The sequence below is a fragment of the Melozone crissalis genome, unplaced genomic scaffold (genome assembly GCF_028551555.1).
Source record: "Melozone crissalis strain CALT ecotype California unplaced genomic scaffold, PUWL_Pcris_2 ptg000019l_1, whole genome shotgun sequence".
NCBI classification, from domain to species: Eukaryota; Metazoa; Chordata; class Aves; order Passeriformes; family Passerellidae; genus Melozone; species Melozone crissalis.
Genome location: NW_026535797.1, coordinates 14,875,578 through 14,893,438, shown reverse-complemented (window position 1 = coordinate 14,893,438; position 17,861 = coordinate 14,875,578). Strand labels below are relative to the sequence as shown.

The 17,861-nt window shown below is 38.1% G+C and overlaps 1 protein-coding gene across 1 annotated transcript in view; it reads right to left on the bottom strand.

The window, feature by feature from the left end:
* Positions 1-17,452, bottom strand: part of ADGRA1 (adhesion G protein-coupled receptor A1) — a 253,397-nt gene extending 235,945 nt beyond the window's left edge. The window contains exon 1 of the mRNA XM_054277071.1: positions 17,232-17,452. Coding sequence (XP_054133046.1) covers positions 17,232-17,452 — 221 coding nt within the window. The remainder of the gene's footprint in view (positions 1-17,231) is intronic.
* Between the last annotated feature and the right edge of the window lie 409 nt (positions 17,453-17,861).

Sequence of the window (17,861 nt, the reverse complement as noted above, 5' to 3'; positions counted from 1 at the left end):
CTCTCACCAGGCTCATAATGTAAGTGCTTAAATATACAAGTGATGTGTCCTGGGAAGAATTAAATTCAGAAAAAGCTTGGTTTAAGTCATTCAATATCCTTTTATTTTATTAGAAATCCCCAAAGTATAACGTTTGCTACTCATGTGCCAGCTCCTATTGTCAGTTTGTATTTTCTCAGCTTGGCTATTGTCAAGATTTATTGACAATAACATTTGGACACATACTCCATCAAAATGCTGTATAAATACATACTGTATTAAGTAACTTTTGCAATCTTTGATCACGCATGCAGTACCATAAGCCCTTTCCATACAGACCTCATTAATGGTGCTATAAACTGATGTGACTTTAAAAAGTTCTTCCTGTGAAAATGGTACCTGCTTGCAGAAATGGGTGACAGCAATAATTTTTACCAATGCCAGAGAATCAGGAGAGCATCTGGAGAGACTGCCCATGAAGTGAAGAGCTCTGAACAGTGGAAGGGAGCAGCAGCCTCCTTTAATGCCTGCAGCATGGACGCCATAAAAACATTTCAAGATCCTGCTACCGAATTCTGGCAAAAGACTTTGTTCTTGAATACTTTTTTAATGGTTTGCACATTGTCTTAGAAAGCCAGTTTTAAGTTACAGAGTAGAAAAAAGCTTGCTGGCTTCAAGAGTTATGAATGTTTTGTGGGGGTTTTATTTTTTTTCATTTTTAAACATAACCTTTCCCCCCAGCATATGCATCATATCTCAATTTCATTCCAAATTATTAGTAGCTGTTCTACACAGCAGAAAGCTGAAATCTAGCTGCATCATGAAACCCCCTCCCTCCCTATATTTTTACTTTACAAATTGAAACAGCAGTAGTTTAATTGTCTAGAAAGCATTTGCGATTAAAGAACTGCCAGCATTAAGATTTCCCCTTTAATACCTTGGATTACTCCTGTGGCATTAGAAGTCTGGTATAATATAATGTATATATTCATACCTGTTACACAAGAGATCATCCATCAATAATACAGAAATAATTCTAGATTACATAAGAATTAACTAGAATTTGCCAGTGAATCTTCAGGGTGATTTAGATGTTCTTTTAGACAGCTGTCATTTCAGTAAGTGAAATACACTAATTTTGCACACATGTGATGTAACTGTAGGTTCTCCAACTAGGTGTAAGCTTGATTGAAAGTGATATGGAAAAAACAGACATCTAACTTGTTCAGCCTGTGTTTATAAATTATAACATACTACTTTCATTGTTGCATAAATTATTTTTAAGAATACTAAGAAAGTCTAAGAGGAAATCTTTTTAATACGGCTCAAAGGTCACATTTCCTAGTACAGGAAAGAAACAGTGCCAAATTACAGAAATAACTTTTTTTTTTTAATTTAAAATACGAGGTACAGAAGAAGACCTTCAAAACAGTAGCTACTGAAACATTAAACTTAATGAGTAACTTAAAGATCAAAGGATGGTAACATTCAAATCACAAAGCTCTTCATGACTTTCATCTCTGCAATAAAGCTGCTATATACTGACTTAGAGCTATACTGGGTTTTAGTAGAATCCCCTTTACCAACAACCACCACTCAATAAAAAAAACTAATGGCAGAAACAGACAGGGAAAGCAGAAATACAATTCATTACAAAAGAGTGTAGACACAGTGATTATCTTTAAACTGCAACTTCTTACACTAATATCTTTTTTCTGGTCAGTCTGTTTTAGGTAAAGTGGCAAGGATTAAATTCGATGGAGAAACTGCATTAATTGTGCACCATCAAATAATAAACACCATTAAAATCACCGGGCTTGACATCTCAAGAGTTAAATTAGAGCCAGAGTATTTGGCAGAACTCAAAGCAGAACTATTCACAGATGAAGTACACCTGGTGAATACGTTTGCCAGTGTCAAGCCAAAAGACACTTGGAAACTATCCAGTGTTGAGAACTTCCAAATACACAGTGTACTACTGTACAGTCAACAACTCTGTTTTGATACTAGCAGGATTCTACTCCTGCGCTAGAAACAATGAGTCACATGTTTACAAGTACCACACTGGACTGGCAGCCTCTACCACACAGAAAGAAACACTGCAGAGATTGCCTTGGTACTTCTATACCCAAAACCACTGAAATCATGGGTTTGGTAGTACTCACATAAGTACATGTGAAGGCATACTAGAAGTAGATTTCACCAGGTCATTTATTTTAATACCCAGAAGAGACAATGTGATCACAAAGCTAAGAACCTCTCCCAGTAATAAACATGTCAAACCACTAACTTGTTGAAGTTTTGCAATATTCAGTCTCAACTTAAGAAGGGAAAAAGTTTCTATTACAGTTCCTAAGTCTTCCAAAGGTTAATTACTCTCATGTAGATTTTCATTTGCATTCTTATTCTGAATTCATTTGGTTTGAGTTCTCAATAACTGTATCTTACTATTTCCCAAATTAAAACATCTTCAAGATCAGGCATCTTTTTTTTTTCTGATGATCAGAAAAATTATCAAAAAACCCCTAATCTCAAACAAGTAAAACAGATTTATGAGAACACTTTCAAGGATACAGCACAGATTTTGTAGTTCTTAAATCATGCTTGAAACTAAAATGTAACACCTTTTTCTGATCATCTTTTTCTTGGCAGCAGCAAACAAAAGTAACACTCCTTAATTCTGCTTTTTATTCCTAATTTTGGATCCAGGATGATGTTATCACTGCACTTTTAGTAATATCACACCAGGAACAGATGTTTAACTGATTATGCACCATTATAATTAACTGCTTTTCAGTGACACAATTTTGGAACTGTTTTCTGGAACATGCAAGTGCAAACTATTTTCTTTATTCTGGACCTATGACAACATTCTTGGCCATGTAAAAATGAATGCTGATCTATGGAGTCCAGCTCGCCAAGTGATCCGTGTAACTGCACAGAGCTACCCCAGGCTGGAATCATTTCACCTGACCCGAGAACTCGGCGTGTTCCATCTGCATCGTGCATAAATACAGCAACAAGCCATCAGCAGCAGCTCAGACAGGAACCCAGTAACTCTGCCCTGTCTCCAAAAGTGGTCTAGAGAAGAGATGTGAATACAAAAACCACAGCAAGAAGCTCTGCAGCTAACCTACTTTTAATTTCTTATGAAACTTCACTAATTTGTGGCCTCTTCAGCCCCATAATATGGAAAACAGTAAATAATGTTCCTTATTTACTTTTAACACACTTTAGAGGTTTTCAGGATAATAGCCCCTCAGCTATTCATCATTCCTCACACACAAGCTTTCTCACAACTCTGCATATTTCTATACCTTTACTTGTCCTGTTATGCCATTTTGAGATGGAAGAATCAGAGCTGTGTCAGAATCAGTGTCCAAGATGCAAGTGCATCATTGTGGGCTTACACAGCAGGAACAAGATGTTTTATTCTCTCATGCATGTTGACTGCTCTGAGTTTTGCTCTTTCCAGCCTCCAGAGCATCACTCCTGCAGCTACCAAGTGCCTCGTTCACAGCCAGTCAAAGTGTAAGCAAAGTTTAAATGTTCCAAATACTCCTTTTCACTTAACATTTATCAATGTTAAATTAAATCTGGATTTTATAGGACTCTTCTTTCTGATCACTTAAATTTACAGAAGATCACAGAAAAGCAGAGGAGGAAAAGACTTGGACAGTTAATGGAATATTCATAAGTTCAAGTCATCAACTAGTACTTTCACCTCCATTCATTTAAACACTGGAAAGCTAACTTAATAAAATACTTCTTTTTCAGTGATCTATATGTCTTTTTCTGCAGAGTAACTGCAATTAAATACAACACAAAAACAAACCAAAAAAATTACTTTAACACAACACTTGCAAGCTCAAAGTGAGCACACAATCCTCTATAACCACTCAGGGCTGGGGAACCCATCAGGACCCCAGAGCATCGTCCACTCCTGCAGGACAGCCTTCAGCTCCCACTCACTGCCCACAACAGGCACATTTCTCTTTTCTCTGCACAAAGACCTTGGCAAATGAGATCTGCCTCTGATGACTGGGCAGGATGTCCTCTGTGCACTCTGTAAATCTCCAAACCATGCAGGCACACTGAAACACAGAGGAAGTTATCTATATTTTAAGCATTTTGCCCTGTTGTAAAAAGCACTCAGTTGATGGGGTGTAAGCATGTGATAAATCTGTCCCTAAACATCTTATTTTTCAGGGTTAATCTGGCAGACAATGGGCACCCTGAATAGTCAAAACTGGCAAAGGTTTTCCTGCTGAAGGCTCAAGGAGAGGACTCTCCATTCTGATGGAATGTGGCTCCCATCACTTACAAGTTAAAAAACAAACCCAAAACACCTCTCCCCAAAAAAGCACAGCCAAGACAGTCAGCAGTACAGCACAAAATCAGGGAAATGGTGCAGAACAAACTGAAAAATCAAGAGTAAAAGCCCAGAGACAGGGATGAATCACAGGCTCTGTGGCCAGATGTTCAGAGAGGACCAGTCTCATGCATATCCCACAGAAAAAATGGGGAGAGACTATACCAAGGACTTCTAGACTGGCTAAGAAGTACAACTCTGAATTTGTTTCCCCCCAGTCAAAAAATTCAGGCTCAAAATAAGATTTTTTCCACTTCCAGTTTCATTCATTTTCTTCCAGTCTCAAATAAATAGTGTTGCGGCCCATATCCAGTAAATTACAAAATCAACTCAATTTCTTTCAGTATATAATAACTATACATACAATGAAAGACAAAAGTGAAGCATAATTCAGTGTTATCAATCAGCAGAGTCACGCTGCAGTCTTTCTGAAAAAATACAGTGCCAGCCTCAATAACCAAAGAAATTTATTTTTAACAGCTGAAAAATGAAATTAAAAAGGACCAATGACCAGCACTCTACACCTTCTGAAGGCATTCACCTCCTCCAAAACCTTTTTTCCCTGGCAATGTGTTATTGCAATTTAGAAGGCTTTTTCTTGGTCAGAGGATCTCCCTCCCTGCTTTCTGCAGTGCCAACAACTAAACAAAGCACAAAATACTGGCCTCAAAACACAAGGAAAATTGAAGATGCTCTTATTGTTCAGGAATACAGAGGGAAACAGGAAAATCTACCAATCTGACACAAGAAAACTAGGCCAACCCATGAGAAATCTGACTTTGAACTTTTATTCATTTTTCCTTATTCCAAAATTTAAGAGCAGGAATAGAGCTTCTTTTATTTTTCCTGGAAGACCAATGAATTCTCCCATGGACTGAGTTAAATATAATGATTTTTTTATAGAAAGAAGTTTTATCACTGTTCTCTCTTCACAGTGTTGAAAACAGAAGAAAGCATATTATTAGTAGAATAAACCACATTTAATTACATTGTGATATTTCATCACCCCCTTACCTTTCAGCTTACTGAGAGTGACTAAGAGATAACAAGAGAAAAGCAGAGAGATATAAAGTCCCCTACTAAAGACCAAACATGGTCCATTCTCCCAGGTTTGAGAACCACATCAGCTGTGACTGAAACAAATTGGAATTTGAAAATAATCAAAAGCAGGATGATTCCTTGCTAGCAGGCAGTTGAGCTGTGGTACTTCTTGCCATGGGATGCTCCAAGTGCAGGGAACTGTCATGGGATCGCAGTGGGGCTGGATCAGTCTGTGGAAAACCAATCCATTTGGGTAAATCAAATGCACAGAACTACAACTCTGAGCTGTGATGCAGACAACAAGATTCTTTTGGAAAATATCACAATGTTATCCTACCCTATAGGCACCTGCTTTAAAAATTTTTAGTCTGGAGACAGCATGCTGGGATAATCCATGGCTCTTCAGTCTGGTCCAGGACAGCAATATGTATTTTTATGAATTGTCCAGACTGGAGAAAATTAAAAGCTGTGTAACCATAAACACTTTAAAATGAACCATAAACATTTTAAAGGTCCATTTATCATATCTCCCCTTATTCAAGAACAGTATTATTAATGGCCAATTCACACAAAACAGCAAAGCATCAGGTAAAAACAGCCAGGAAACCCAACTGCCACAGTTCTTCCCACTAAAGCTTCTTCCAAAGCTTTATTACCTACTCCCATTTCAGAAAGGAAGCACCAACCAACCAAAAAGGCTAACAGATTAGTTAATCATACGGAAAGACTGGCTCAACATGTAATTCAGTGCCACCATTTTGACAGAAACTTTCAGAGAAAAAAACCAAACCAACTTGACTTAAGTGCTATTGAATAAATGATTACTTGAGGGATTTTATTTGTTTAAAACAATCACTCTGCTTCAGCTAAAGAAGTACTTTGGAAAGCTAGCATTAAAAAATTATTTGCTCTAATCTTTTCCAAACTAAAGCTTGGCATCTAATCCCTCTTCATTACCAAATAGCTTAGTAACCAAGTATTCCATTTGTAAAGTAGTCACAATAACAACACCAAAAGAGTTGACCTGAGTTCTTCAAAGGTAACTACAGGAAACAAAAACTCAAACAGCATTTAATTACACAGAGAGTCAGGCAACAAATTCCCTCAGTCTTATTAAAAATATATGAAAATATATGGAGGGTGTTTTCATATGAAGCAATTTCATCCAATTAGCAATACTGCTGTATTACTTATTTAAAAAAGAGATGTTGTCCTAGTCAGCAAGTTACTGTTCAACTGTGTAAAGCTGTTATGAAGGTCGTTTCATACATCAATTCACTAATGGACTTGTTATTAAATACAGGCACAAATGAATTAGTTAGAATTGTTTTTTAAATAACAGCTTATTAGAAACAAATTTATAATGATAATCAATAATCATGAAGTACTTTACAGCAGTAACTTCATTTGCTCTAAATACAGAAGATTATAATTTATTATATTTATTTCGCTCCCGGTTATTTTTTTGCTTCATCAATCTATATTGCTGACTCTTTATATTGTTATTTATAACTTTTAATTGTGCAGAAAGGGAAGAGAATTATGAATAGTACAACAATAAATGATAAAATATGGTTTTTTCCCCCACATTTTGTCTTAGGAATTTCTTTTTTCATCCTTTTATAATAGAAGGGAAAGACAAAGGAAAGTGTTAGAAAATTTACTTTCTCTTATTCTAAAAATTTCTTTATTTTAAACAGAAAAAGAAGCAAAGACATCAGAACCAGAATATCTGCTAGAGCTCTATAAGGACTAGCAAGTATACAAATATGCTAGGTAACTTTAACAAGAATAACAATTGGCATTAATTTTGTGCACATTAAGACATAAAAATAAATACCAAACATCTAAAATTGACATTGAGTCACTTTCTGATGTTCATATCTCAAATGTTGTCCTCTTGTGTTCTTCCTCAGGTATACTTGGGGTCTACAAAAAACAGGTCCTCAAACCCTAAAACCTTTGTGTGACCCTATCAACACTGGTGGTAAAGAAAGGAAAGGAAAGCAAAGGAAAGCAAAGCAAAGCATGATTCACAGAAAAAGAACCTGTAAAGCCACAACTGATGCCTTACTGCTCCCACTGGACAGACTCAATATTCTTACCAGTCTCCCAACGTTGGAGGAAAGAAGTATTGAACTTCCCTCCACAAGACCCTTACATTGTACAGCCCAGGCAAAGAGCAAATTAACTTTCCAAGAGCCTACTGTTCACCAAACACGGAGGGATAAAGAAACAAATCTCAGATGTTATTCTCACATCAGCAGTTTAACAGCTACCTGAATATCTGGTGTCATAACTCCCACAGCTTGACTGTGTTTTCTAAGCACTATGAGATCGGAATTCTTTTAAAAGTTGCAATACAACTTTGAAGAGTTACTTGAAGCATAATGTGACTAAATTTTGGTATTCTCCCTTTACCACAGGTGAGATGCTGTGTGACTGCATCAGGGACTCCAGTAAAACAAAACTCTAATGATGAAAATGTTCGTACAACAGAATTCATGAATGCCTTCCCAATAAAAAAGCCTTATAATGATGACATCAATTACTGAGAGATTAACACCTTGTTTTATTCCAGTGGAGAGCAGGAATCCATTTATGCATTTCGATTGCTTCCTTTCCTGCATCCCCTGTGCAATATGGATAGAAAAATGTGTCTTTTCCAAAATTAGCACATATTTGTCAACTGTTACCTCAGATGACAAATAGACATATTTCTCAGTCATAGCAGAGAACAGTTCATTAACCTGATCTAATTTAAGATAAAGATTTATGATAATGATGTGAATAATACTAGCTGTACTAGCTGTGTTATAGAATAAACGGATACAGCCCCTTAAGCTTAGATTTGCTAATGTAAACTTTAGTTTAATGGCTCAAGAACTGCATGGAGAGTAGCAGCAAACATTAAGATTTCATCTTTACATACATTTCACAGTTTTTCAGAGGGCAGTTGCAGTACTGTTTGAATGTTGCCACAAAGGAGTAGAGAATACTGGAAATTAGACTTTTCCTTTCTAAACCATATGCAATGCTGAGGATGGAAAACAACTTTGATCATTGTGGCTGTTCCCTCTGATCAGCAGTGGCATGTCTGGTGGGTCAATATAAAATCACTGCTTGACACTACCACATTCAGACCTCTCTACTCCACTAGCTGCAGTTTTAATGATAAGATCTAAGGAGGGAGAGCTAGAGATAAAACGATTTTTCTTGTTTCTAAGTTGTCTAATAGGATCAACTCCATCTGCCTGGCCCCGATTCCAGGCACGGCTGAACTCCAGGACTTAATTCAGATCTCTCTAAGGACCCATGTCCTCGCTTATTTCAGTTCCACTCAGCGAGTTCAGAAGAGAGGGGTAAAATGAGTCAAGGATCAAAGGTGATGAGGGAAGATGTAATAGAGGGTTTTAGAAAAGCAAAAGAAACTGGGAAGTCATGCAAGGCTAAAGAAGTGGTGGGGACGGTGAGCTGAAAGCAGAGGCTGCAGCACAGGGCAGTGAAATCGCAGAGGCTGGCACAGAAGTGCAGCACAGCAGAGGACCAAGAGCAGAGACCATGAGGAGGGAGATGGGTTTTTTACTTTTTCAGAAATGCACTGGCAGTCTGCAATTCATACAATCTGTGAGCAAAACCAAGATGCAGATGAGAAGAAAAAACAGGCAGAAGTATCAGCAATAACAGGAGTTTAAAAGGAAAGTGTAGAATTGAAAGATTCTGGGAATGCGACAGATGGGACAAAGTAAAGAGGATGGACCATGGAAAAAAAAGAACTAAGCATTTGTCTTAGCAGGGCAAAGTCCCCCAGATAGGACACACGTTAATATATAAAAAATCATAAGTTAGGAGTTCACAGGAGTTAGGAGTGCTGGCAAATTTTATTGCTTAGTATTGATAATATTTTTGTTTTGCTTCTCCCTCTCTCTTAAATGCTTGTAGGTCTCCTGTTGTGTCAGATTGTGCCAGCACATTCCATTAGAAAAATCTTACCTGACATTTCAGTATATTTCCTGTGAGAATTCCATGAAAACTAATCTGGTAATAAAGTTGCTCACCAACAGATTATGATCTCCTTCCACTCCTCCTCTCTCAAAGAAATTGGTACCATGCACATTAATTTCTAATGCAAATATAAACACAAATGTTGCCAGGGAACTATGAATATAAAATAATGTTATGTTCAATTCTTCCATTATGTTTTTCTTCACATTTTCCAGGCTTGGTTTTGTTATTACTAGCTTTAACCTTATTTTCCATTTTATGATGCAGTTTTTCTTTTCTCAAGTCATAGTACACATAAAACATTTACCCTTGCAATTAATACTTTTGATTACAAAACATGAGTTCTCTGGGACAGGCAATCTCATAACATAAAGAAAAAGGTTTTATGAAGAGACATCAGCTTGACTGCTATGAATTCTTCAATAAACAAGGAGAATCATAAATGTTCATAATTTAGAGACCTTGACTTACCAGGTTAGTTGAAAGCCATAATGATACCTTAATAACATAGAAAATCCATTAAACTTCATTGTGTGTTGTACCAAGCCTACAGTAGAAATGCTGAAAACACAGACCAGTGTCCTTCCATCCTTGTAAGTTTTGATAAATAGCCACTCAAAGGCAAGCATAAAATACAAGTTTAAAATAATTTGCTTATTTTTGCACAGCTATCAACAAATCCAGATTCTATATGATCTAGGAATCAATCTCAGGTTTTTGCACACTTACAGGTCTGTGAGCATAACACCCATAAACCTCTGTGTGCTTGTGTTATTGGCAGAACTGTTTATGCATTTGACAAACTGCTGTTCAGATAAGATGATATCCAACTAAGTACAGAAAAGAAACTGTCAACAACTCTGCAAGACTGTAACAGAAATTGCAAAACCAGAGCTTTCATGACTAACCATAACTTCAGAACAGTCTCAAATCAGTCCCAGGCATGAAAACACAGTTGGAACTGATTTTAAGAGAAGGGTGAAGAATGGCATGTTGCCACAAGACTAAGAACAAAGCCTAAACTGTGTTGCCTGTATTGCATAATTGCTAAAGTAGAGGAAAAAATGCTAATATCATAGATAATACAGAGGTTTTAGCCAAATCATATTTGACAAGTTGAGAACTAGACAGTAAACTTGTAACTGATAGAAAATAATCACAGTTGACTGGCTAAGTACATACTCAAACTTTTCATGGTTTGTATGCTTTTATTGCTGTGAGAGTTTGGATATTCCATTAGAAACATGGAAAGGGAGGAAGCTTAGAATCAATAGGCTATTTTTCCACAAAAAACTAAATCAAATGGCATAAATAGCAATTATTGAAAACATGCATCAATATTATTGAGTAGTGAAAACCAAGCTGGGTGAAAGCTCTGGCTCTCAGATGTGCATGAACAAAGGGTGTAAGGAGCAGATATACAAATGTGTGTTTCCTATTGGCTGCTAGGGCAGAAGTTCTGCCTTGGTAAAGGTACACTCTCCTTTGACTTTCAGATTTATGGCAGCTCTGTATTATAAAACCAAGGCAAAAGACATCAGTGAGGAAAGTAGGGACGCATAAGCTGGAACATCGCTGAATCCAATAGTGGCAAAATTTGTGATGACAGAGGGACTCAAATAGGGAGAAACTTTTCACCAAAAAATAGTTTTTCTTTGGCTATTTCTGCCCGTAAAGTTTCTGGGCCTGTTTTATTTAAGTAATAAATAGCCTTCTAGCATCACAGGGGGTTAATGTGATTCTGTCGTTATAAAGCATCTGTCATTTAAATATTTGTGATTTTACAACACTGAGGATGCAAAAAAGGACAACATATATAAAATTCTAAACCTTTGGAATTTCCTTTTAATAATACTGTTTAGACCCTTTCTTTCTGGACCTTCCCACTTTCACCTCTCTCCTAACCACTTCACCACTCCCCACTCTTCACCTCACCTTGTATTTTATTATACTGTCAGGATATTTAGAAGGGGACAAGGAAAGAAAAAAATACTTTGAGAAATGTTCCAGAACGCCTTAAAACAAAACTAAAAAAAAACCAACCAAAACAAAAAAAGGCATCACATTTTCAAATCTTTTAAGAACAATCCATTTTAAGGGATGACAGCACTTTGGTCTCAAGGGCCAGCAACTCATGCAGCTTCATATAAAGGCAGATTCCATATACACAAATCACCTCCCTGGCACCAACTCACTGCAAGAGATGCAAATACATACACTTCAGAAACTAATTTCTGTTGCACATATCTTTAGATCATAAAATTAAATAGATTTTATGAATATTAGGTGAACATACAAAAAAAAAAGATAAGAGAGCCAATAAGATATATTAAATCTCTTTCTGTTTAAGGCAAACAAGGTCAGTAGGCAGACAACTGACAAATTACACTGTATCATAAAACCTCAGCTTAATTTAGAACTTCTCCATAGGTATCAGATCATTTACTTACATGATAAAACTCCCTTCCCACATGCATTGCTCTCCCCCTGGCTATCCTCACCAGTTTATTTTTACCTCTGGAATGAAACTAAGTGAAAGACCACAATACTGCAAATTTCCTAGTATGCAACAAAAATAGGACTTGATTTCTACATAAAATTACCAAATTAATGAACTGTTCGATACTGTAAAATAATTTTATCTGTTTCCAGATATTCTTATCCCATCCTCTTACACAAACAGCTTTCTTCAGACAACGTTACACTTGAGGATGCAAAAGCACCAGGATGATATATGGCACTGTTTTAACTTGTGGCCTTTACAGTTTAATAATAATAGAGAAAGAAACTTCAGGATGACTCATATACCTTTAAAAAGTTATGGTATTTAGTTACTATTAAAGTAGCATTTATAGTATTTTGAACACTATTTGCTATGAGAGTTCTATTTTCCACAGCAGAATTGTTTTCACACTCCTCTTGGGCTACCATTTCCAGTGATGCCAAATGCACTACTTTCATCCAAGTCATAAAAGAGTCATCATTTGGAAGTGGTCACACTACTAGTACTTTTCAGGTGCAGGTATATCCGTGTCAGAAAAAAACAAAACAAAAAAAATATCATATGGCCACTCTAGATTAATATATAAAATGTATTATCAAGGAGAATTAGACTAACATTTGAGTAATATCTGAAGACTTTTCATCACTACAACCTTTATCTTCTCCACAATTTGCTCTCCCTATCCATCTGTCCCAGACCTTCCAAGTTTTGGTGTATTTTATGTAGACTTCCTTATTAGGAGTTTCTTCCACAAACTGCTTTTTTCTTTTTCTTTATTTAAGAGTTTCAGAGAAAGCATTTATAAATATGTATATACATATAAATAATGAAGCAGGAAACCTGTTCCTTTTTCTTTTTTCCTGCCACTTTGAGTGAACACAATAAACTAACCAAGGTGAAAACGTTCACAAAAACCTTTATAACAAGAATCACCCTACCTTCTTTAACAATGCTCTTATTTACAAATCAGCAATGCTATGTTAGGTCTCAAATCAATAAAGAAGAATATGTGAGTTTCAAGACATGGAAATAAAACTACTGAATAATATTTTTTGTTCAGTCTTTCTTCAACTCTTTGTTTGCTTTGGCTAGCTTAAGCGCTGAACTCTTTGGGACATAACATTTTTGTGATCTATTTTTAAAACAAGATGCTCATATGAAATAAACAATATTGATATATCCTAAACTGAATATAGGCGTGTAAAAGACCAGACTAGACATGAAAAAAACACAGTAATATAATAACTCTGAAAAAATTCCAGTGGACATGATATAAATGAATGCGACATAAAAGTAATTTTGGGACAGAGAAAAGTGGGGCAATGCTGCTTTCAGAAGAGTATTTAATGTTTGTGAAGTGCTTTGAAGATGAACACCCTTCATACATATTATGGCTATGGATTATCATTGGAGTCATGTAGCCTTACTCTGAAATTGAGAATCTGAGACAATTTAAAGTCAGAAGAAAGGCTTAGATATAAAAAGTATGAAGAATCCTATATGATCAAGAATTTATATAAGCCATACACTACCATAAATTTTCTTCATTTCTATTATGACAGTTTAAAACTACACATTTCAATAGGTATATCTGTGGGTAGAATTTGTAAAACTATCAACCATTGGTATACATCTTAGACTTTCTTTTGAATTGAGGGAGGAAAAAAAAGTGATGCTACTATCAGAAACTGATGGCATTTATAACTTCAAAGTCCATTCTGCCCAGTGATACCTATTGAACTGAGAACTTCCAAGATTAAAAGCATGAAGTTTTTAACACCACTTGACATGAAAGAAACAAGTATGTAAGTAACCTATCAATATACTGTCCAGTAGAGAATCCAATCTCCTAATTCCCAAAATTTCAAACTGCAGAAGTTTCACATTGTAAAAAGCAGCATAGCAACTTCTCCACATAGCCCAGATTACAGCAACTCAGTCAAAAAGTTTACAACTAATTTTTCCATCAACACAGAAGAGATGGAATATTGCAAATAGACTCATTTCCTAGAGTTGCATTTTAACAACCCAACCACACTGATTTTAAAAAATGTAAAATATTGGTTTCATACAATAATTCCCTAGTATTCAACCACAGAGTCTAAAATGAGAAAACTACATTATGCTGAAGTGATATGACTCCTTCTGTTGGGTCTACACTTCAATGCCTACTGAGAGTGAAATGGTGAGAGTAGATCCCATAAATTAGTGATTCAACAGCTGTATTCTTCATGGGGGGAAAAAAAAAAAAGTAATTCCCTTTCTCCATCCTGTCCCAAAATACAAAGCAAGAGATGCATGTTGCAAATCCATAAGGACTAGAATCTCTTTTAACAAGATACATGCAAATACAAATACTTTGTGAAGCTACAGATAAGTTTTTACTTTTGATCCACATCAAGCTCACGAATCCTGTTTCCAAAGCAGTAAAATACTAAATAAAGACAGTGAAACAGAGTGCAGGACAAGGGGGTTTTTTGTTTGGTTTGGGTTTTAATATAAAATAAAGAGGAGAGAATAGGTGCTTTATCAGCTTATATTTTGATTTTATTTCTAGTGTGATTATCATCGGGAGCATTTAGACAGTACTGAATAGCTCTAGTGTTCAAATGATTTCAAAGAAACTCTGCAGACTTCCTCACCTCATAATCTGAAAGTAATTGGTCCAAACATGTCAAGAAGAAGCATTTCTTCAGTGACTTCATGCTAGTTTGCAGGCACCACGTGTGATTGTGTCAGAAGCATTCCTAGCAGCAATAGTTCAGTACATATATACCATGGAACCTAAACTAACAAACTCAGACAAGGCCCACAGTCACTCAGGTGAAAGAACCTTAGCCACCAAACTCAGGCTTCAATTAAGCTACCAAATCATAACTTCTAAATTTGCTGATAAGTACCATTACTGAGCATGTAAATGAGATGTTAAATTTCTGAATGGCTGAAGAGATAAAGCAGAGGTAATTCTCTTCCATCTCCGCAGAGCAGAGTTTGGCTTTGATCTTCCCTTCCAAAAGATGATAGCTCTAGGGAAATAGCCCCCCTATATAATGAATAATCTGCTCCAAACCCCACAAAATGTTTATTACATTGTTTCATTACAGTATTATTGCATCTGAACATATATTCTTTTACTCACCTCTATATTTCTTAATTGTTAAAGCAATCCAAAAGGTTATGTTCCATATGTTAAAGCTCTCTTTCTCTCTGTGGGCCCATAAAACTGAATGGAAGCAGGCAGCATCTACCAGAATATTCTCTTCTGCCTGCATCTCTTATTCAGCTACAAAAACAAATGTAACAGCACTAATACTTGAGCTCATTATCATTATTTTCTAGAGCTGGCCAAATCCCACAAGTGTAACTTAATTCATAAAAACCAGTTTCACCTGGAAAATCTTTGACATATTCAATCAAATTTTCACCTGTATGTTCTAGCTACTGAAAACTTCTAATACAGATTTTGATTTTTTTTTCTTTTTTACCTTCAATATTTAACCTTAAATTTACTTCTGGGAAAGAAAAAAAAAATTCTCAAAAATGAGATGAGAGACTGTATGAGGAAAAGGGATATGTTTATGTGATACATAGTACTATAATTGTCCATATGGAATACAAAAAAAAAAAAAGTATCTTTTGTATCAACTAAGGCCAACTAATCAGCTCTCAGGTCAAGAGGTATTTGCTAATAAGTTTAAAAAAACTAGCACAGTACCTTTCTCATTAATTTTAAACAAGTGTTACCTGAAATGAATGTGTTTCAGTTGATAAGATCAAGCTTGCTACTGGTGCCTTAAATCATATGTATAAGTGGGCAAATCCTCCCACCTGCCACTTCAAACACACCACCTCCCCTGTTCATCTTTTCTCACTTCTGTTTCCAATTCAATTTCTTTTCACTGCAGTGAATACATACTTCTGTTGATCTCATGATCAGCTGGATTCCTTGACTGGTACTTACCTCAGCAAAAGTTTCTTAAACACCTAAATAAGACTCTGCAAGTCAATGCTTAAGAGGAAAAACCTTTGCAGACATGCTGATTGTGAGAGTTTCTATAGCTCTTTAACCAAGAGGAAAAAGTAGTTCCTGCCTCCCCAAGATGTTGACATTTTATAAATCTGGTGGGTACCACCTCTAACTCCATAGCCAGTTATACAAACTATAGAAATAGCAGTGAATTTATCACTGAGGTTAAAGCTTATGTTGGTAAGTAATGTAATATTCTAAACCAGCCTATTAAAATCGAGGAGGAAGTGCAATTATTGTCTCTTGTATAGAAGCAGAAGTTTCCTAAATAAATAATCAGCATACAGATAATCAACATCAAGTCACTCAACAGTTATAGCTAAAACTGAACTGGAGCATACACAGCACATCTGTACATTTACAAGCACAAGCTCCCCAGATGTTATGAATTACTATCTTTACCAGTTGCCTCCTGAAAGTGTTGACTTAAAGAAAATGCACTGAACAGTGGAGATGTTCATAGCAGGAATTGTCAACAGAACTAAATTCAACAGTAAAAGATCTGTTGATATGTGTATGATCCAGAGGGTAAATGTCACAGAGCTATTACTGCTCGGGTGCATTACAAGGACATTACTTTCAGCTGTACTTGAGAATACAATCACAGAGAGTTCTACTACCTTACTTACAACATGCTATTTATTCAAGTTTAGCTATGTGCAACAGGCAACAAAGTATCATAACCTAATTCATAGTTAAAAAAAAAAAATAAAAGCCACCGAACACCATACCCTGAATCATTTTAAATTACCAGACAACTCTGAACGATATGGGAGATTTGAGAGTTTCATACCGTTGTATAGAAACTCATCTTAAAAAAGGAGACATCAAATTCCAAACTTTATTTAGAGGAGACGAGAGAGAAAGGGAAAACCAGTTAATGACACAGCACTCCAGGAGGCAGTTCAGCATTACCGATACCATTCATTTATTGCCCGGACGGGGCGAGCCCGTCCCGTTGGTGCCGGAGAGGTACAGCAGAGAGCTCCATCAGTTCTGCCGCCACTGACATTTCCCACACCGCCGCCCGCAGCAGCGTGCAATTCACACCAGGGAGAGCCCAGCTCCCCCACTTGGACCCCAACGCCAGCAGGAGTTTCCCAACTGAACATGAAAAAAAATAATTAATTAAATAAACAAACACCCCCAAACTCCGAGAGACTTTTTAACAGCAGGGCCGTGGCTGCAGCGGGCACGGAGCGGTTCCGCGGCTCCGGAGCGGCGGGCGCGGGGTCCCCTCGATCCCCTCTGTCCCCCGCCCGCCCTCCCGCGCCAGGTGCGCGCCGCCCGCGGGCCGTACTCACAGGGACACGGTGCGGTTGGGCAGCACGGCGGGCTGCAAAGTTTCCACCAAGTCTCCGCCGGTGCAGACCACTTTGATGCGGAGGGCCGGGCGGCCGGGCCCCTTGGCGCGCTCGGCGGCGCAGAGGCAGCGGTCCACGATGAGGTCGGGGCAGTTCCTGCTGCCCCCGCAGAGCCCCAGCGCGGCGGCCAGCAGGCAGAGGCGGGGGCACAGCCCGCGCATGCTGAGCCAGCGAGCGGGAGCCGCCGGCTGCCGCGCCGCGCATGGCACGCGTCCGTCCGCGCCGCTCCGCGGGCCCTGCACGCCTCCCGCGCCCACCCCGCCCCGCCTCTCTCTGCGGCCGGCTCCGCTCGCAGGGACCCCCCTTCCTCCTCCTCCTCCTCCTCCTCCTTTCTCGAGGAGCCGCCGCTCCTTTCCTGCCGCAGCCCGGGCGGCCGCGGCGCTGGGCGGACCCCGCGGCGCTCAGCGGCCCCCCCGCCACTCCCTCCCTCCCTCCCTCCCGCCGCCGCTCACCGGGCGCGCCCCCCGGGCCGGCAGCCGCGGCCCCGCAGCGCCCGGAGCGGCGCTACCTGCGCCCGGTGCCCCGGCGGGGTCCGCGCCCCGGGGAAACCGGACAGATGCGCCAGGGACG